The following is a 21,915-nucleotide window of genomic DNA, read 5'->3' on the forward strand; positions in this document are numbered from 1 at the left end:
GCTGTTTACTTGCTTTTTCACTACAGATATAAAAAATACTAATATTAGAAAGGATGACGGGCTGCAAAAATCAAAGGGGCGCACATCACATTTGTGGATGGCCACTTCCTTTCTTAATTAATTATATACAGAGTGGGCGCCCCCATGTATCGTGCATGGGAGAAAGAACCCACAAGTGTACTTTGTAAGGTTACTGCATTTCACTGGTGTGTTTCGTTGTTATCCAGAGGCACAAAGCCGAGAACCTTTATACGAGTACAGTATACCGAGAGCACTTGTAATAATATTTGTATGTACTAAGAGCGCTTTTGATTCTTTATTATGAAGGCTCGTAGTTTTTACTGATTACTGCAGATAAATAGAGACCGAAAACCATCTATCTTCCTGTCTAAATATATTTTGAAATACAAAATACACAGAAAATGCGTTTTCTTCTGGCCAATTCACACTACAGTCAATCATGCACAGCTATAGCAATAGCTGTGCAGACGGACTGGTAGGGGAGTTAAACAAAGAAAACATATTTGCTAATGAACCTTAAATAGCTGCAGCAGTACCGCTGTTAATGCTGTTCTATAATGAAAATGACTTCAGATGACTGTATTTTACTGAATTGGCTAAAACTAATTGAACATTCAAATATGAGTAAATATTTGTTGGTTAAAACAAAACGTGGAAATATATCGCAGCATTCCTTTTTCCAATAATCACAAAATAATTATGGATAAACACAGATGAAAAATAAATAAGGATGGATACAGAAGGAAATGTAAAAAAAAAAATACATAACAAAGAGCGCCCTCAGTAATTATAACTGGTAGATTTAGGCGGGCATCGTGAATGCTGGAAAAACAGTGAACCGAGAGCCAGGGACTATAGAGGGTGCTTCAGCCAGGGGCTGGTGTAAAGTTCTCATATCAGGCCCTGTGCTCCCTGAATCGTTTTTGGCCACCACAAGTGTGGCAGGGTATACTCAGACATGAGTCCCTTGCTCACTGCACCACCAGGATTCAAGCAAGCCAGGCCGACGGAGGCTGAAATGCCAGAAACCGGTCCCCGGAAGCTTGTCTCCTTTCCGGTAAAGAATTGCCTTGGTAGTTTGGACTGCCCTGTTCCCATGAGGCACTGGGTCAGACTAATTTGCATATAGCCAGGTTCTGAACTGGGGTGATGCAGTGAGCTAAATAACGGTGATGGATCAAGCCCTGATCTCTTGACTGGGTAAGAGTGGTCAGCTTAATTCAGACACTCTGTTCATCACCACCCCCTTTTTGTATCATCTGTGCTCCCTGTGACATGCACACAGACTCAACATGATGAAGTGAGAGTTTTTCTATGTAAGCCGCATTTCCTGCTCGCAGTCACACCCTGTGAAGAGGGTGTAGAAGCACAAGAGGCTATTCAATAGCTTTGGCCTGTTCCTGCAGGCCTTCAGTAAAACCTGGATAGGGAGAGGTTGAGAAAATGCGCCCCACACAGTCTAGGGCCTGTTTCCCACTGCTCTAGGTGCCCAGCAGCATGAAGTCTGAAGTTGTAAAGAGCAGGGGCTGAGAGCAGAGCGTGCCAGGCGGGGGATGAGCGCAGCGCGTGACAGGCAGGGACTGAACGCAGCGCGTGGCAGGCGGAGGATGAGCGCAGCGCGTGACAGGCAGGGGATGAGCGCAGCGCATGACAGGCAGGGGATGAGCGCAGCGCTTGACAGGCGGGGATGAGAGCAGCGCGTGACAGGCGGGGAATGAGAGCAGCGCGTGATGAGTGCAGCGCGTGACAGGCAGGGGATGAGCGCAGCGCATGACAGGCAGGGGATGAGCGCAGCGCTTGACAGGCGGGGATGAGAGCAGCGCGTGACAGGCGGGGGATAAGAGCAGCGCGTGATGAGCGCAGCGCGTAACAGGCAGGGGATGAGCGCAGCGCTTGACAGGCGGGGGATGAGCGCAGCGCTTGACAGGCGGGGGATGAGCGCAGCGCTTGACAGGCAGGGGATGAGAGCAGCACGTGACAGGCGGGGGATGAGAGCAGCGCGTGATGAGCGCAGCGCGTGACAGGCAGGGGATGAGAGTAGCGCGTGACAGGCAGGGGATGAGAGCAGTGCGTGACAGGCGGGGGATGAGAGCAGCGCGTGACAGGCGGGGGATGAGAGCAGCGCATGACAGGTCTCTCGCACTGATATTCAGCCTTCGTCATCCTTTCTCCTTCCAGGAATATGGAGGGAGGGGCGAGGGGGGGGGGGTAGTGAGCACCGACTGCTGATGGAGCTCTGTCAGCGTCATTCGTACTCGCTCAGCCTCAGTTCAAGAGGTCCGTCAGAGGCAGCACTAGTCAATTGTAATAATTGCACGTGACTAGTCATGCATTTTTAGACCTGAGGTATCTCTTGCTATTGTCTGTTTGGTGGTCATTCTGCTTGAGGAACTCTTTTACTTCTTAATAGTGCAAGGAATCATCACACATTAAATTCTTTATCATTCAAGACATTGCTGCAGCATGTTTTTTTAATGAGCTCCATATTCACTGATGAACACGGACGAAGCCTTATGGGAGCGGATTTCAGTTAAGGAACAACCCACTCTAGCTGCTTATGTCGGGGCTGCTGATGGTGTAGACAACTTGGATCTACCAAAACTATAATTGGCTATTCAAGGATTGCTTCCATTTGCAGACTGCTATAATTAACGCTGCATGAACATACTATTCACATGGGATGTGGGCTGGAATGTACGGTGAAGGAAACACAGAAATAAAATCACTAAACTAGGAAAAATCACAGAGTAACACAGAAAAATGAAGAGCATGTGAAAAGGATAAGGAAAGTAGAGAAGAAAAAAGATGGGTAAATACACAGGGGAAATAATGGACGGTAGAAGGAAAAAAAAAGTGACGGGAAGGATAAAAGAATGACTAGATAGTGGAAGCATGGATGGTTGGAAGCAAGTTGGATGGAAGAGTGAAAAGTTCGCCAGGTGAATGGATGGAAGGACAGAAGAATGGACAGATTGGAAACAATTGGCAATGCTTATTCTTGTTATAAGTGTGTCAAGTAGAAACATGCTTGTAACAGGAAAAGAACCACAAAGTTTTGGTAGGGAGATTATCCCCCCTGCATTAAAGTTGGTATTCCTTACCATCTGAATCCCTACAATACAGAAAGATACATTTTAATGTGTCTGCAGGCAATGCGTGTAATGAGGTATATATTGCAGGCACTTATGAGAGGGGGGAGGGAGGGTCAGGTTCTGAAAGTAACCATCAAGCCACATAGTTTGTGAAATGCTTCCCTGCATCCCCTAGATAATTTCAATACGTTCAGAAAACGTAATTACTGCTGAATGTTAATTATAACAAACTGTAAAGACGACAAACCTTGGACCAATGACTGGGACTAGCAAAACATCCGGGATAACCGAGTGCTGAAGGACTGGAACAGTAAGGCCTTTAAATTGCTGTAAAAACAAAAAGTGTAAATCAGCAAAGGCAAGTAGACTGGAGCGCCTCCAAGGGCCGTAAAGCTTTGCAGTGAAATCCGCTGTATCAGAATACATGCTCTCTGGCTTAAACATCAATAAACCTGCTGGAGGGAACAAAACGGAGATCATAGTCTGAGGGATAACAAAACCGAAAACGAATGTGAATAAGGAGCAATCTTCGACAGATCGTCGGTAGATGAAGATGAAGTTTTAAACCAGACAAAAAGGGAATTTACATGCAACAGCTGAGCCAGCTTAACGGCTTTCAATAAAGACTGTACCTGCCTGACAGCAAAAGTTCATATTAAAACTAGTGTATCACTATTGATCAGAAAAGTTAAGTGCTTACGTAATTAATCATTTGGGAAAAGATAAAAACACCCACAATAAAATATAAAATGTATTCGCACAGTAGGCATACATTCAGAAAACGGAAAAAAGTTTAAAAAACAAAAAAGACAATAATGGTGCGACTGGGAACATGAATCAGCAATCACAAATAAAGACGCTTTTGCTCATATGAACACAAAAAGCAGATCCCAACCACGCACACTACAACACTTAAATAAACATACATTTTAAAAAATCCATCTGAAAAAGGAAACTTTAAGATCTGCAGAAATCCACCAATCCAAGGAAATGGGGCCTCACTAACAACACTTGCACTAGACCACTCACAAGCTGCTCCACATCAAGCCACCAACCACATTTAGATCATCAGCACAACAAAACCAGCTGCAGGCACAACTACTTTTCTACCAAGTCGGTCTCTGTATTTGTTGCACGGCCCTCACCCAGAAGAGCAACCACTTGAGGAGGAGAAAGGAGACACACACAGAGATGCTCTGTACCCAAGGGCCCAAAGCTGCCATCTCACATGCAGGCAATTCCTGGAGCTTGCACCAGGTACTGAGGTGCATTGCCGGTTGAGTTCCACAGTTAATGACCATGCAATAGTCACTGCAACAGGATGTCATTTCTTGGTTTCCCCATGTACTAGGAACCATCGACTTCACACATGGAACTTCAGCCAACCAAGCAGAGATCATATTATGACAACTACCGCCAATGTGCAACCTATGTTTCACACATAAGTATGCTGCCCTCCCTGGCGCAACAGATGACAGTTCCACCTTTCATCAACTGCTAGTTACCTTTTTGCCAGGGATTAGGGTGACATATGGTTGCAACGTGACCATAGCAAATGCACACCTGGACTGCATGTTTATTTGCAGAATTAGAAATTGAGAAAATAAATCACCCATACAAATAATAGCCATGACTTTCGCTGAAGCAGATGGTGCTTAAAGCCTCTTCGTCTCCTCACCCCACTGACCTACTTTAACAAAGGTAGAAGAGAGCACACTCAAACTGACCCAGAGGTCTCACAGAGCACACGACTGTCATCCTCAATCTGTGCTTCAAATGCAAATTTAAATTGGGTGGGATCTAGGTAGGGTTCTATGCTCACCTAAATCATTGTGCACACTCATCCTTCCCTGAAGTGTGTTGCACAATACTGCATTACTATTGTGCAAAGACTTAGGTCTACACCAAGCACTACAGCCCCATCCAGGTTGCCGAGTTAGTCTAGTACCCATAGGTTACGGTCTGCACTTACTCAAGCAACTTCACCTGAGCCCCAAGTCTCATTAATGTATCACAGTGCTAAAAGAGTGTTGAGTCAATGATGACAGGTGGACCTTATCTTTGCCCACACTTAAAATCCTGAGGCAGCTACACATGGCAATATAAACACAAAATGCAAGTGAGTCATGTCACAAACACAATATCCTACATATGCCACAATATTCCTGTGGCACATGGAGGTCATGTCTCACCTCCACATGCCACAGGAATCAGGAGGCATGACACAATCAAAACTCCATCAGATTTACACCCAAATGACTGCAGCAGAAACAACTTGTTTAGGCTACATCAGAAGACAGTGGAAGAGAACTGGCAACCCAAAATAGTGTATGAATAAATAAAATTATTATCCCAGATGCGCTGGAAAGCTAATAAGTCTCTCTGATGGTTTGGTGACTTTTTTTAACATTGCTCCTGCATTATGATTCCTTCTATTTTAAAGAAATTAACAAGAGGTTTTAGATTTTGGCTTTTTAAGTTCGAAATATTTGAGGAGTGCATACCTTGCTTCTAAAGTGCAATAATATGGTCCATCATAATGAAAATACTAATGGCTTAGGAGAAATGGCACTCTGAGATTGCAATTGGTATTCATTCTTAATACGCAAGGTTACGGCTGACATCAATGAATTCAGTGATTAAATATTTGAACATGCCTTCCCATTTTATTGGTGTCATTTTACCTTCTAAAAAGTGTAATGAAGCAGCTGATTCTAAGTGGGACGTGGAGGATCGTGAACAACTCATTGTTTCTGGAAGGGTGCTTTGTATGTTGCTTCTGGCTGTTACATTGTGAGGTCTAATGTTGCCCTGAGTGGAGATGTAGGCGATGTACCTTGCTTGTTTTATTTTCCCATTTTTATGGTTGTGGGACTTATTTGCCTCCCTGCCACCTACTACAAAAAAAACATGCTGCAGTGCTTAACATACGCTGTCATAAGCAGATTGGCTCCTGAAGAAAGCAGAAACGTTCAGTAATTGTAGGCAGTAGCAGTGTTTATTAGTTTTTGTTCTAAAGAGATATTAGACTGGACATCCTGGCATGGTATTCCCCAAACTTTTTCCCTTCACTTCTCCTGTCGTGCTGATTTCATTTGTGTTTGATTTAGGACCCTGCACACATTACCACTGCTAACCAGAGCTAAAGTGCTTATGCCCGCTCCTTCAAACATGGTAAACGTAAACTTTGTCTAATTGCCACATTTCATTTACTTTCTTTTTTTTAAACCATTTTTATTGTTTTTGAAGTAAGAAAAAACAGACAACAAGCATGTCGACGTCGAGCCACACTCCCACATCCCTCCCTCCCCACCCTCTCCACCCCCTCATGATTCAGTACCCAAGTACCATCTTCCAAGTGTTCAGCCATTACAATCCTCCAAGTCCACTTCAGTAATGTCTCCTGGTCCCAGAAGCCCATCCCCCCCATGGCAATCATACGTGCAAATATTTGCGAGCACTTAGAGCCCTCCATCCAGTCATGATACTGTCGCCATTTTCCCCACACTTTTCGGAACTTCTTTGGGCACCCTCTGGCTTTGTACGTGACCCTTTCGGCTGCCATGTAGAGGTTCATACCCCTCCTCCAATCCTCTAGCTGTGCTATGTTTGGTGCTCCCCACTTCCTGGCTACGTCCCTTTTGGCCACTACCAGGGCTAGTACCAGAAAAATCAGCAATGGACGGGCCAAGTCTACATAATTGGTCATCCCCAGTAGTAGTAACTTCGGGTCTGATGGGATGTCCGTCCCTAATATCTCTCCCAGTTCGGCTAGGACCTCTCCCCAGTAAGTTTGAATGCGTGGGCAGGACTAAATTGTGAGCAAGAAATCTGTGCTATCGTAGCCGCAGCGTAGGCAGCAGGGGTCAGGTATCCTCCCCATTTTATATAGTCTCACTATCAAAATAGGACCTATGTAAAATCTTAAACTGGATCAAACGGAGACGTGATTTAATCGCCACCTCCCTAGGGTGCATCAGTACTACACCCCAGTCCACGTCATCCATGTCTCCCACTTCCTGCTCCCACGTGGTCCTAAGGCCTTCTAGTTTATTTGGTCTATTATTCATGATAGTTTTATATGTTAGTGATACTGCTTTCTCGGGGATCCGTTCCTGCAGAAGGCGGCCTTCCAGTGGAGCGTATTCAGGGAGTACCTCTATCAATGTCCCCTCCGCCCTCCATGCATGTCTCAATTGCATATACTTAAAAAATTGGGAGCGGTGGAGCCCAAATTATGTTTGCAGTGTTGGAAAGGACTTCAGCGCCCCATTTTTAGTTACGTCTCCTAGAGTAGAGATGCCTATGGCGTCCCATTCCTGAAACCCTCTCAACTTGCTAAGTTCTTTCAACCAGGTGCAGTCCCACAGCGGTGTTTGCTCCGTTGGTTTCTGCTCCCATTTAATTGACTTCATTGCCCTTTTCCAGGCCCCCAACTTGATTCTAGTTACCGGCAGTAGTCTGGCCTGCTCCTTTCCTCCGTATATGTAGTGTAGACACATGTGGGTGCCCATAGTGTGCCTTTCCAGTGCATAGGTGGGGTCTGTGGCGGGTGCGTGTATCCAGTCATTAATGGGGGGCCAGGTGTTCGGCCCAGTAGTCCGGCAATGAAATCCCCCATCACATTGGTGTCTCTGTAGGGTCGATAGAGCTACTCTCGGTTGCTTACCCAGCCATAAATAGGACCTCAATTCCGCATGGACGTCTCGGAAGACCTTGCATTTCATAGGGAAATATTCATTTTGGAATGCATATAAGAATCTTGGAGCGAGATCATTTTAAACATAGCTGCCCGTCCGAGAATCGTCAGAGGGAGCGATTGCCATCTGTTGGCGTCATCTGTAAAGTTGCGTATGACTCGGTTAATGTTTCGTTCATAGGAAAGGTCACAGTCTGTCGTGATAAAGATCCCCAGGTACATAAATCCCTCCCCAGTCGTCTGCAGTCTTTCAGGCAACGTGAGTCATTCGTCCCTTCCCCCGGGGGTCATAGAGTGTCGACTTGTGCCAATTGATCTGGTACCCAGACTTGGCTCCGTATTGGTCTAGTTCAGTAAACAGTGCCGGTATGGTGATTTCCGGTTGCGTGATATAAAGCAGGACATAGTCTGCGTATAGGGACAATTTTCTTTCTTTTTCCTCCGCTCGCCCCATCCGGAATCCAGTAATCCCTACGTTCTGCCTAACCGTGCAAGCCATTACTTCAATAGAGAGGGCAAACAATAGGGGAGACAGTGGACATCCCTGCCTGGTTCCCCGTTGTATAGGGAAGGCCCTCGACAGTACCCCATTAACCCTAACCCTAGCACTAGGCCTGGTGTATAGTAGGTTAATTTTATGCCTGTACTTGGGTCCAAATCCTAGGTGTTCCAGTACTTCCTCCAGAAAAGACCAGTGGACAGCATCAAACGCCTTTTCTGTGTCTAGGGATAAGAACCAGTGAGGCTCCGTCCTACTTCCTACCTCCCGGAGCCAGTTATGAGTCCGCCGTAAGTTATATCTAGTTGCCCTTTCCGGGATGAACCCCGTTTGGTCAAGATGGACCAGCCCCGGTATGACCAGTCTCAGGCGGAGAGCCAGAATTGTTGCATATAGCTTCACCTCTACATTTAAGAGGGAAATGGGGCGATAGGACGAGCAGTCATCTGCTGGCTTCCCCTGCTTATAGATTGGGACAATTGTGGCTTGTCTAAGGTCTAGCGGGAACTGTCCCTCCTCCTCAGCGTCCAGGAAGAGGCCTAGTAAGTGGCGAGTCAGGAGATCTGCAGTTTCTTTAAAGAATTCCGCGGGGAAGCCGTTGGGACCCGGGCCTTACCCGCACGGAGCTTGGTCAGTGCCACCCTAACTTCCTCCTCAGTTATATCTGTCTCCAGGTCGATTTGATCAGCCTCTTCAAGCTTCGGAGGGTTGATATTTGCTATATATTGCAGTGCATCCTCTTTTGACCCGCGGTCTCGTGCTTCATAGAAGGTTTCATAGCACTCAGCGAATGCATCTGCTATCCTGACATCCGTTCAGGCCCACCCACTGTGTCCATCTTTTACCTTCTCCACCCATCGGTCATCTCTCACCTTCCTGCTTAGCCATGCCAAGAGCCTCCCGGATTTGTCCCCCACATCATAGATACAGTGCAGAGTCGCCAGCGCCTGCGACTTTGCCTCCCCCGTCACTAATTGCTTATACTGGACTTGCAGATCATAGAGGCCTCGAAGTTTCCCTAGGTCCCAGTTTAGCAGGTGTTCATGTTCCATCGCCAGTATCTGTGCTTCCAGGTCCTGGATCTCAGCCTGGACTTTTTTCCTATCTTCCGCCAGTCTACACTGTGCCCTATCTCGAGTACCACTTTAGGAGCCTCCCAGAGAACTACCCGCAAGTCCACCAAGCCTATATTTTCTGCCAGGTATACCTTCACGTCTGCTCTTAGTCCCTTCAGGATTGCCGCGTTTTTTAGGTCCCATGCCGACAGTCTGAGTGTCTTGGGCCCCTCCCTCCCTTTCCTTCCCACCTCTAGTATTAATGGGGAATGGTCAGACACACCACAGGCACAGTATTCTGCTGTATCAGATACCTGTAGTGTCTGTCACGCAATGAAAATGTATTCCAGGCAAGAGTATACTTTGTGTGCTCCGGAGAAGAAGGAATATGCCTTGGTATCCGGATGGAGCCATCTCCATACATCAAGCAGACCGAGCGCAGTCATAGATTTGTCTAGCGGTGTCACATTCTGGGGTCTGTCGCGATCACCTGTTCTATCCACCATGGGGTTCATTACGTCATTAAATTCTCCCCCAAGGATTTGAATTGTGTCTGAAGTGTTAATGATATTATCAGAGACTCCCTTTAGTGTACCTGCCTGAAGTTTAGGTGGGGCGTAGACTGAAACAAACGTGTATTCCTTCCTTCCCCATTGTCCGCGTACTCCTACATATGTACTCTGCTTGTCCGTCCACACTTGCGCTACTCTCACAGGTGGATGCTTTTTAATTAAGATTGCCACTCCTCTGGAGCCCGAGGTAAACCCTGCATGAGCCAGGACTCTATATTGCCCCCTTGCCAGGAAGGCACATTTAGTGCCCTGTAAGTGCGTTTCCTGGAGGAGTACTACATCTGCCCCGGATCTTTTCACATAGTTGCTAACCAGTCCCCGTTTGATTTTACAGCCCAGGCCGTTTACGTTCCAGGTCAGCACCTTAAAACCCTCCCTAGGCATGATTTCTCTTTCTGGGTTACCCATGAGCATTTCTTTGGAATGAGGTCTGATGGCACCTCGTGTCCCGCGGTGGGATTTGGTATGTAGTGCTCGTGTGTGCTCGACATGACATGATAAAGAACAAACCTCCCTCCCTAATCCCCCTCCCCCAACCCTCCTCTCCCCCCGTAAACGTGGACCTCTCCCCCCACCCCCTGTCCCCCTCCATTCCCTCAACTTTCTCCAACTGGAAACAACCGTAACTCCCCCCCCTTGACCCCCTCCCCAACAACACCCCTTCAGTCTCATCTTCTGTAGAACCAAGACTTCTGGCGGAGAGGGTCTGTTGCCCTCCCTCAGGACCCTCCTTCTTAACCTACAATTGCAATATGCGTAGCGGGTACGTGTTCCTTCCCCACCCGATTAACCTGTCATGCCCATGAACATAAGAAAGACTAAACAGCAAACAGTAGGTAAAAGGGGTGTGTATAATTGGCGTGCCCCTCCATCGATAAGCTGCTTCTGAGGTACCAGTCCGATCCCCTCTTAGGTATGTGAGTCCTGTGTCCCGTTGCCCAGTTCTTCTGCCAAGCCGGGCGTCTCCTGTTCCAGTTCTCAAATTGCAGTCACCAAGGGATGCAAGGAGCGTTCCTCCTCTTCCTCCCCTTCCGATGTCCGGCCACCTGAGTCTTCTTCCCCTTCGGAGCGACCATGAGTGGCCAGGCAGCTGAACCTGGACCCCGCCACTGCACTCCCCGCTAAAAATGCAAAGTTTCGTCGTCCTGCTGTGCTAGGACCTGGATACAGCGTTGTCTGCGTGCGCCTTCTGGTTCATGGTTTTTTGAGTCTTTGGGTCTTAGGGGGACTGTGACTAAGTCTGGCAGCCGCCAATTCATCCTGTATCCTATTTCCTGCGGTCGCTGCCCCTCGGAGCACAGGTCGCTCCTCAAGCCATTGCCAGGCCTATTCCGGGCGGTTGAAGAAGTGTGTTTTACCTTCATGTATCACTTTCAGTTTCGCTAGGGAAATGCAACATATGTTACGTGTAGATCCCTCAACTTCGCCTTTACCGTATCATATGAGCCTCTTTGTTTCTGTACCTCCTGGCTGTAGTCAGGGGAAATCATGATGTTCGTATTTTCTAGACGTATCTCTCCCAACTTTCTAGCCTCTCGGAGTATTAAATCTCGGTCTGCAAAGTTAAGGAAACGTGCAATGACCGGCCTTGGCCTCCCTCCCTCTGGTGGTTTCACCAGGAGCACTCTATGCGCCCGTTCAAATATAAAGCAGTTCAAGAATTGTGCCAGCGGGAACGTTTGCTTCAGCCAGGAGAGCAGGTAGGCCGCCATGTCCACCCCTTCGATTCCTTCTCTAAAACCTATGAAGCGTAGGTTATTGCATCGTGCCCTGTTTTCCGCGTCATCCACCTTCCATAACAGCTGCCGGTACGATGCTTGGAGTTCCGCCATGTCTTTCCGGAGGGTGGTGAGAGATTCCTCTGCCTCGCTGATCCGTGTCTCCGTCGTCGTCACCCTCTCTGTCAGATTCCGAAAGTCTTGTCGTAGAAGCAGCACCTCCGAGCCTACCTCGCCGGTCTTGACCTCAAAGGCTGCCCTCGAGTCCTGAATGTCCGTCCGTGACGCTTGTATAGCACTCATAAGCAAATCAGTGTCCGAGCGTGTGCCTGTGGCAGTCTGAGTTACCTCTTTCCGTGGACGGGCCGTGGCATAATTATCCAGAGTCTCCTGTCGTGAGGATTTTGCGACCGGGTCTTTCTTCCCCATCTCGCTCTCTTCTGCTCTCTTGCCCCTTCAGACGGGTCCCTCTTGCACTCCTCTGCACCCTTTTGTCTTCCGTGGGGTGGATGGGGAGGGGGGACTGTAAGGAGGGGGGCGGGTTTGAAGTCACTCGTGGGTCACTGATATGGCGTTAATGCACTGCATGTCCCTTCTATGGTTTCGGTGTGCAACACCCCCTGCCTTTCTTCTGCGTTTCTCTTTCGCGGTCTCACCCTCTCCTTACATTGGTTTCTCTTGCGCTCTAAAGATCTCGTGGACTCCGATGTTGTGTGAGGCCCGGAGTGCAGCGGGCGGTCCCCCTTGCCGCTACCACACTTCTCTCGCTAAGCTGGGCTCTCTGTATCCCCTGTGCCCCCTTCGGCAGCTGCCTTCCCTTGCGATGTCTATGCATGCACTCCCTCTCCGGACGGCACCTCTGGGGTAAAGGCTTAAGGCTGTGCCGCGAGGGCCTGGTCTTGCTCGTTAGGCCTTCCACGTGGCAACCTCAGATTCTGGCCCCTCTCTCTGGTGCTGGGACGGCGGTCGGCACGGCTTCAGGCCTTTCTGTATGGTCTTTACGCTGTCTAATGCTAGCCTCCGGCTGGTCTGCTCGCCATTCATCCCCCGAGCCGGTCTGACGGTAGAGTGCACGTCCCCCACCGTGTAGGTATGCCTTTTCCTTGCGTCCCGGCTCCTGGATTACATCTCCTCCTGCATATCTGTCCCCTCCTTGGTTTGCACAGTCTTACCAGCTACCACTGACCTCCGGTAATCGCCCGTAGGGGCGTTCTGCCTCCTGCTCGTGCGGTGGCCTCTCTGCTTGCTTCTCCAGGCCTAGGGTGCTCCTTTACCAATTCCCGCACCGGACTTGGGCGCTCTCTGGGTCCCGCCCTCGCTGGCCGTCTTTGCTATCCTCAGGGCATCTGCAGCGGGGTCTGTGCTGGTCCTGGCGGCGCTCTGCTCTCCCCGGTTGTTTCCACCCTCCGGGAATCACTTTTAGTGGATCCTGGGTGAGGTTCCGTGACGATTTGAACCTGTGTTTTCAATGTTGTCGGAAATACATAATATTGGTATCAGCGAACCGCAAATGATCCATTTAGCATATCCTGGTGTTTTCGCTACAATACGAGCAAGAGTACTCCTGTTATGAACACATTTCTGATCTACCCACGGCATCCATCTTAGATCATGGCAGCCATTTTGTGTTTCTTGCCCTCACATACGCAATAACCTCTGATCACTTCATTTCGATTAAGGACACGTAGCCTTAGCCGGAGATTCACCTCTTTTCATGACACGTGCACCTTAAACCAGATCACGCTGTAGCTACATGACTCGACAAAGGGCTCCCTCCTCTGCCCGAGGCCAGCCCAACTGAACTGGTTCTCGTGTCCATTGTCCCGATCATGATTAGGCGGCCGAAGCCGGTAGCCTTGCCCATTTACAACCCACAAACATCTCTTATCCCGCTTTTCTATCTTCCACACCTGGCTCCGTTCTTTTCTTTCCAAATCTTTATTAGGGGGAGGTAACGAAATTTACGATGAGGCGGTCCGGCTCTTGAATACAATATTGACAAGGGATTGTGATGAACTAGTGGGAATCCCTCTTCGTAGATGTTTTGTATCAGATTTTATCGACGGTTCCTGTGTACGCCAAATATTTATTATTTATGACACAAAGGCTTTGGGAATGTACCAACATGTGAAGAATTCGCCTGAAGGCCAAAATTTAGTATATAAGGAGCAACCCTCTTTGTACAATTTGAACAGGCTCCTAGTTACTGCCCATGCGTAGTTTCTGTGACTTCTGTGTCCCTGCAGTAATAAACCTTTGGTCTTTGACGCCACCATCGAGAAGCCCGTGTTTCTGTTTATTTGCGCACCAAGGCAGGTGGAACTCCGGGGTCTTTGGGTGTTGTTCCCTGACACCTCTGGACGGAACCAAAAAGTCCAGAACTCCAATTGGCGCCCAACGTGGGGCGACGTCATTCGGTACCGGTCCAAAAGCCTGAAGAGTTCGAGAAGCTTCGTGTGAAGATTCCTGAGGGAGGCGCCCCACTTCATCGATCCCGGCATATCGCAAAAGTGGCCCGAAGTTCTCTTCCACGAGGGTTCCCGTTCAGGACGGCTGCAGTGGGCCGTTGCCTTGACCGTCGCCCTGTCTTGGACCCGAGGTGCAGCCCTTAGTACAGCGAAACGTGACGGGTTTCTCCTTGGTGACGTCTTCAGTGCCTCAGTTAAGTATTTAGTGGTTGCTAGTTGGTTACTTCATGAGGGTTGTTAAAATCCTTTTTGGTTCTTGGTTTGGTTCGGTTTCGTAAGATTATCATTGGTTGTTCTGGTTACGATAATCTATTTGGTTTAGTTTTGGGTATCGATACATCAGTCCGTTTTGGTAGGCCTTAAAGTTCTTGGTTCAAGTGCACATATCTGTTTTGTGTTTTGTTTGTTTTGTGTTCCGGACTGAAAAATGGTAAGTCGGAGAAATTGTATGTTGTCTTGTTTCGGTTGCAACAGTGACTCACGATTGGAGGACTCATGTCTGGTTCCTCCGATTGGGACTCCCCTATATGACTTATATTGTAAACATGGTGTGGGTCCTATATCCTATAATGAGGTGTGGGTCCGCTACACTGAGAAAGACGGTGTCCTTAGTTGGCCACTGCATGGTAGTTTTGAACCCGAAATTCTTGACAATTTAGAAGCGAAATTGTTTAGGAAGAAAGCCCGGCCGGCAATGTTTGATTCTTTCCGTTACTGGCGAAAAGAATCCAAACAGAGAGAAATGAAGAGATTAAAGAAAGAACAGAAAGAGAAAGAAGAGTTGACTCTAGAGCAAGCAACTAAGCAGCTGCTAGATAACGAGTGTGAGAAGGCCATAGAGGTGGCCATTAGAGAGCATAATTTAGCGATCGACAAGTGCTATCCTGCCTTGCCATCGAAAACAGCTAAGATACTAGAGGACCCCGAAAACGATCCTCTGTTGTCCTATCTGTTACGGTCACCTCCACCGTATGCACAAGGTGCTACGGCTCCACCTGTACCTAATATTCAATTGCCGGTTGCTGGACAACCTGGTATTCCTGCTCCTGCCCCTCAGAATCAAGTTCCTGTACCTCCTGTAGTTAATGTGAATGTTCCTACGGCTCCTCCTCTTCCTGGATTGCCGACTTCTATACCTGTATCTGTCTCGCTTACACCTACTGCACCACAAACTATTTTTCTCGATACTCCTACTGTTCCGCTATCTGTTCCTACTTCCACTGTGTTTTCTACGTCTGCGAGTGTGTTGACTCCACTTTCTGTTCGTCGAAGAATCACTGATTCTGTGTCTCATATGCTGTCTCCTTTCTATAAGACTTTAATCAAGACTCCTACTTCCGACTCTGTTCAGAGACGTAGTCAGCATCCAAGCACTGAGGAACGGGGAATTTTGGATTCCACGGCTCTCAGATGGATTTCGAAGAGTAGAAGATATAGTACGAGAGATGTGTTAGATACATTTATGCAGTGGAAGGAACCAGCGCAACGGTATGTCTTTGATGAGATGTGCTCGCTGTTACGTGAGGAGATAGAGGAAGATGATGTTGAATCGGATTTAGAAGACTTAATTAAGGTTCAGAAAGAGTTTGCTGCTGGTATGATAGTAGGTGAAAATATAGAAGAAGCGATGGAACTGATCTTAAGTTTTAGAAATGATCCATCTCTTCGTTCACCGAGAGATTTAGAGAAAGGTAAGACGAAGCTGAGTCGCCAATATCCAATGAGGGAGGTTCCTCCGATTTGGCGCGAAGCTGTGCAAGCCGATGCTCCTAATGGTATTGTAGCCGCTCCGGCGCAATTCCAGAGAGTATGGATACATATTCCGTGGAAGCGAGCCGAGGTGCTAGCAGTGAAACAGGCCTTACCAGATCCGCGTAAGAATCCTGCTGGATATTACAAGGAATTAACGCAGACAGTTGAGGCTGGTATAATGAACTTAGCAGACATTGATATGTTATTTGGAAATGTAGTTCCGCAACCAGTGTGGGCTAAAATTCGTAGGGAGGATCATCAAGTTGCCTTAGGTGGTGATTGGGCAGCTATCACTGCAGCGGATGGTCAGCAAACGGGTGGTGCAAAACCTGAACCCCTAATTGCTAATCTTCCGGGTAGGATAATCGACTTAATGAAGACTCTGATGCCCGCATTACGTGTTAATTGGGACAAGTTATCCGCATGCAGGCAAAAGAAAGACGAAAGTGTCTCCGACTTTTTCACGAGGTTCGAAGAGACTTTTGTAGATCATAGTGGTCAAGATATGAGCACTGAAGGAGGACAGAGACTGTTTGTCGATAAATTTGTGCATAATTTGTTACCTGAGTTATGCAATAAATTAAAGATTCAGAGAGTGCGTGGGCTGTTTCTACAACTGCGCAAATACTTGCAACTGCACAATATTACGAAAATAGGGATAAAGAGGAAAAAGAGAAATCAGACAAGAAAACGAAAGATTTAAAGACTAAAGTTCTTTTGCAACAGGCGTATCCGCCTCGCACGAATCAGACTAACACGCAACAGAATTCATATCAAAGGACAGACTATAGTTCAACGAGGCCTCAATATCAATGGAACCAGTGTGCGTATTGTAAGAAAGAGGGTCACTACAAGAATGAATGTCCGATCTTAGCGCAAAATAATGCAGCAGCAGCTCAGAGAGGTCGTGGTGGTTTTGTGCAGAATTCTAGAGGTCGAGAGCGAGGTGCTATGCCTCCACAGACGAATGATCGTCCTTCCAATCACTTTGATCAGCGAAATGGACAGTCTACTCAGCAAAATAGATCTCAACAATATCTTGTTGAAGACTATTGTGAAGTAGATGAAGGATTTCAGCAAAATGGGTACTAGGACAGCCATGGGCAGAGAGAGGGAGTAGTATCAGTTCCAGTGGATCAGAGTGGGCCTTATGTCGCAGTAGCAACATCAGGTGTAGTCGAACCGTTTCTGTTGGATACTGGTGCCACAAAAAGTTCTATCATTCATGCAAAACTCCCTGGCGCACCTTTGTCTGGCTCAACAAATGTTTCTGTAGGTTTTTCAGGCGCCGCTGTTTACAACCCTATATCTGGTCCTTTGTCTATTTCTGTTGGACCGTGTCAATTGAAAGCACCCCTGATTTTGACGACAGGTTGTAATGAAAATCTGCTTGGTTTAGACTTGTTAAAACGACTATATGCGACATTGTACTGTTCTCCGGAAGGGGTACAGCTTACATTGGGTAAAAGAATCACCTCTCCAATGTACTTGTCAATGGATGCACTCCCATCAGAGCTGCGTTCACTCCCTGATTCTCTTTGGGCGACTGGTCCTAATGATGTAGGCCTTTTAGAAATACCACCATATGTAGTAACTTTGAAAGCAAATGTGAAGTTTCCAAGAATTCCGCAATACAAAATATCTAGTGAAGGTGAGCGTGCACTTTTACTGATTGTGCAAGATTTGATTAAAAAAGGCGTAGTTGAAGAAACTAGAGGAAATGTTTGTAATAGTCCTGTATTACCGATTTTGAAACTAACTGATCCTACAAAGCCTCCAGTGTATAGGTTTGTCATCGACCTCAGAGAAGTTAATAAGATTGTGGTACCACAGTTTCCTGTGGTTCCAGACATTACTGCCTTGTTAACATTGATTCCTGCTACAGCTACTTGGTTCTCAGTCATCGACTTGAAAAATGCCTTTTTCAGTATTCCGATAGCCGAGGAAAGCAGAGATATTTTCGGCTTCTGTCTAGGAGGTCGCAGTTTCAGATTTAAACGCGCTCCACAGGGCTACTGTGAGAGCCCATCTATTTACAGTCAAGCATTAAAGAGCCAATTAGACTCCTTTGTCCTTCCTCCAGGTTCTGCTCTAGTGCAGTATGTAGATGATCTTCTAGTGGCTGCCGATGACAAGGAAACTTGCAAAGCAGCTACGGTTTCGTTATTGTATCACTTGTCTACTTTGAATCACAAGGTATCACCTTCAAAAATGCAATACTGCTGCCAAGAAGTGACCTACCTAGGTCATCTCTTGTCAAAGGAGGGAAGGAAGTTGACCCCAGAGAGAATAAAAGCAATTACTCAGATGAGTGTTCCCCGCACTCAGAGAGAAGTACGTGCCTTTCTAGGTATTACCTCTTACTGTAGGCAGTGGATCCCAAATGTTTCTCTTTTAGCAAAACCATTGGTAGCTTTGACTGGGAAAAATGTTCCGAGTCCGGTGCCATGGTCTGATGAATGTCAAGAGAGTTTTTCTGAGTTACGAAAAGCATTGTGTTCAGCTCCTGTATTGGGTACACCTGACTACAGTAAGCCATTCACGCTCTACGTTCACGAGAGAGAAGGTTGCGCGTTGAGTGTTCTGACACAGAAGTTTGGTGATAAACAACGCCCCTGTGCGTATTTCTCATCAACATTGGATCCGGTAGCTAGAGCGTTACCTAGTTGTTTGAGAGCTACAGCGGCAGCTGCGGCTTCCATTCGACAATCTGCTGGTTTGGTGATGAATAACATGCTAGTGGTCATGGTTCCTCATGCGGTGGATACACTCATGAATCGAACGAAGACACAACACCTTACTAGTGCGAGACTATCTGGTTACGAGCTGACATTACTAGCGAGTCATATTCAGATCAAAAGATGTAATGTATTGAATCCAGCAACATTGTTGCCGGCTAATCAAGAGTCGAGTGATTCCGAGCCACATGATTGTTGCTTTAGAACGGAGGAAGAGACAAAAGGACGTATTGACTTGAAGGACACTCCATTGTCAGATCCAGATGGCACATTGTATGTGGATGGGTCATGTTTTAAAATGGAGAATGGTGATGTGACTGCCGCTTACGCAGTAACGACTTTGAAGACGATTGTGGAGACTGCAAGAGTGAATCAGAATTCTGCCCAAGCTGCAGAATTAATAGCTTTAACCAGAGCGTGTGTTTTAGCTAAGGGAAAGAGAGTGAATGTTTTTACGGATAGTCAGTACGCATTTGGCGTGGCCCATAGTTTTGGCCGTTTGTGGAGAGAAAGAGGTTTCATTACGTCCCATGGGACTAAGATTCAACATGGTCAGCTAGTTAACGACTTGTTGGAATCTCTAACCTTGCCGACTGAAGTTGCGATTGTGAAGTGCAGTGCGCATAAAGCAATCACGGATGATGTTGGTCGTGGAAATGCTTTTGCTGATGAAATCGCTAAACAGACAGCTAGAGACATGATGAGTAGAATGTATGTTGCTACGTCTGCAAGGTGGATTGCTGAATCTGGAATGTGTGAGGATACAATGGAAAGTGTGAAAGAGATTCAGAAAGAAGCAACTGAGGAAGAGAAACGTGTATGGAGAGAGAGTACGGGCAAATTGGATTCGAATGGGTGTTGGATTGATTTGACAGAACAGCAGCGTTGGATGTTACCTAATGCGTATGTGCTTGCAGTGGGGACGATGGCGCATGGAGTAGCACATATCAGTTCTAAAGGAATCTGTAAGATGTTGGCTCCAGTCTGGAAGAATGATGGGATCAGCAAGTGTGCAGAGAGAGTGGTGAAAAATTGTATGGTATGCCTGATGCATAATCCTGGCAAGGGAACTCCAACTCCTGCTGGTCACTTCGCTCCTCCTTCCTGCCCCTTTGAAGTGATTCAGTTAGACTTCATTCACATGGATCGCTGTAATAATTTGAAATATGTTTTGGTGGTAGTCTGTGCTTTTTCCAGATGGATCGAAGCATACCCACTAAAGGACAACACTGCCCTATCAACAGCCAAAATTCTTCTTAAAGAATATTTCCCTAGATTTGGTATGCCACGGATTGTATGGTCAGATAACGGAAGTGAGTTTATAGGGAAAGTTATGCAGAGTGTGTGTGCAGGCCTAGGTCTGAAACAAAAGTTCCACAGTGCGAACCATCCCCAGTCTGCTGGTTTAGTAGAGGGTTACAATGGCACTCTCAAACTGAAATTAGCTAAGATACAAGCATCCACAGGTTTAGCCTGGCCAGACGCACTTCCTTTGGCTTTGTTATCAACGAGAGCAACTGTACATTCTAGAGTGGGGCTTAGCCCTTATGAGATAGTGTTTGGCCGCCCGGCAAATATTTGGGGTGTGCCAAGGCCTAAGGAGTTTAGTTCTCTAGAATATCCTATGTTAATAGACTACCTTTACGACTTGACTGCTAAATTGAGTCTTATTCACCAACAGGTTTTCGATGCTTTACCAAAGCCTCCGGAGAGTCCAGGGCATCAACTGAAACCCGGAGATCAAGTGGTTATCAGGAACTTCGCGAGGACGAAGAATCTTCAGCCCAGATACATCGGTCCCTTCCAGGTCCTGCTTGCAACGAGGACAGCAGTTCGTGTAGCTGGACGCAAGCACTGGGTGCACGCGTCCCATGTTAAGCGTGTCCCTTTGCCACTTCCTTACGACGACTGGGTGAAGAAGGGAATTGGTGCCTCAGAGTCTGAACGCACGCCAAAGTTCATCCCTTTCAGCGATGCCGAATTGATTACTGACACTCCGAAATCTGACTCTCCTCCTGAAAAGACTCCTTTGAACTCTGAACATTTGTCTCCTGCATCAGAAAAAACTCTGTCATCTGCGAACTTGAACACTGCAACAGATACCAGTGATACGCTATTTGCCGATCAAACAGTACCTGCGAAGCAAAGATATAATTTACGGAACCGTAAAATGGACAAATAAAGCAGGCAACTGCATATTGTGATATCTTGAAATATTGAACTTTTGCCTTCAGCCAGGAAGTTTGCTATTGTTTTATTGTTTTAAAATTGCCTTGCCGTCTGGGTAGCCGTAGGGTCGTGGCTGTGTGCCTAGTTGAATCTGCGGGGGTCTGACACAAGGTCGATCTTTCTGTTAGTTCTGGGAACTCCCAGGGCTGATAGAGGCATTTTCATCTACGTACACATCATCAGTGGTCGCGAGCGGATTGTAGAAGATGGAGCTTCCTGCGCTGCAACGAGAAAATGTGATTTATGTTCGCAGAAACAGACTTTACAGTATTCTTCACAGCAAATGCTTTTTGATGCAATGTGCCATTACATTTTTAATTGTCTTGATAACGTTGGTGGGTGGAATCGTTTTTGGTATAAGTTTAATTTATGTACCAGTAACTACAGTACCTCCCCTTAATCCTGTTACTTCTACTGTTTCCTCTATACACTCTTTTCACTCGTTTCCTGAACATGAGCAAGCCCGACGCTCAGAATTCATTAATAACACTTTTATACAACTCTTGCACCAACACCAACTAGTAGTTAACACTACAAACTGCTGGGTGTGTGGCTTGATACCCCACACTATGGATAAAGGCATTCCCTATCTGGTTTTGCCTTTCAGCTACAATGGATCATTTCAGGCCCTTCAAACCATCTTTGCCTATGCCCTTGAAACCTATCCTCCGCGCCCCCCACGTTCTACTAAATATAACTCTGCCAACAAAGCCTTAGTCCAGGGAATTATTGACATGATCAAGGACGTCAATAATACTCCATCATACCCTAGAGACGAATTGCGAGTATATTTAAGTTGGAATTCTTCAGAATATCGCCTTAGCTTGGGAGAAAGCAAGCGTAAAAGCTCAACTCCAATCTGGGTCGTACCTCACCGAGGTCAGGTCTGTTTGCAAGGTAATGGGAGAAATCCGAGAGCTCAGCTAGGGAGGAGTGAGTGCGTAGAGACTTATGTGTTTCCGGCTAACTCTTCCCCTGCTTTTCTTACTGCTAGGGGTACTTACTTCATCTGTCTAGACAGAGCGTATACATGGTTGCCTGCCGACTTTTCAGGTTCATGTTATATTGCTCG

The 21,915-nt window shown here is 46.9% G+C and overlaps 1 protein-coding gene across 1 annotated transcript in view; it reads right to left on the minus strand.

Annotated features, from left to right (window-relative positions):
• Positions 1-21,915, minus strand: part of NSUN6 (NOP2/Sun RNA methyltransferase 6) — a 131,197-nt gene that overhangs the window by 95,965 nt on the left and 13,317 nt on the right. Inside the window, exon 3 of the mRNA XM_086941956.1 lies at positions 3,361-3,440. Within this exon, the coding sequence (XP_086798082.1) occupies positions 3,361-3,440 (80 nt within the window). The remainder of the gene's footprint in view (positions 1-3,360; positions 3,441-21,915) is intronic.

The sequence above is a fragment of the Lissotriton vulgaris genome, chromosome 10 (assembly GCF_964263255.1).
Source record: "Lissotriton vulgaris chromosome 10, aLisVul1.2, whole genome shotgun sequence".
NCBI classification, from domain to species: Eukaryota; Metazoa; Chordata; class Amphibia; order Caudata; family Salamandridae; genus Lissotriton; species Lissotriton vulgaris.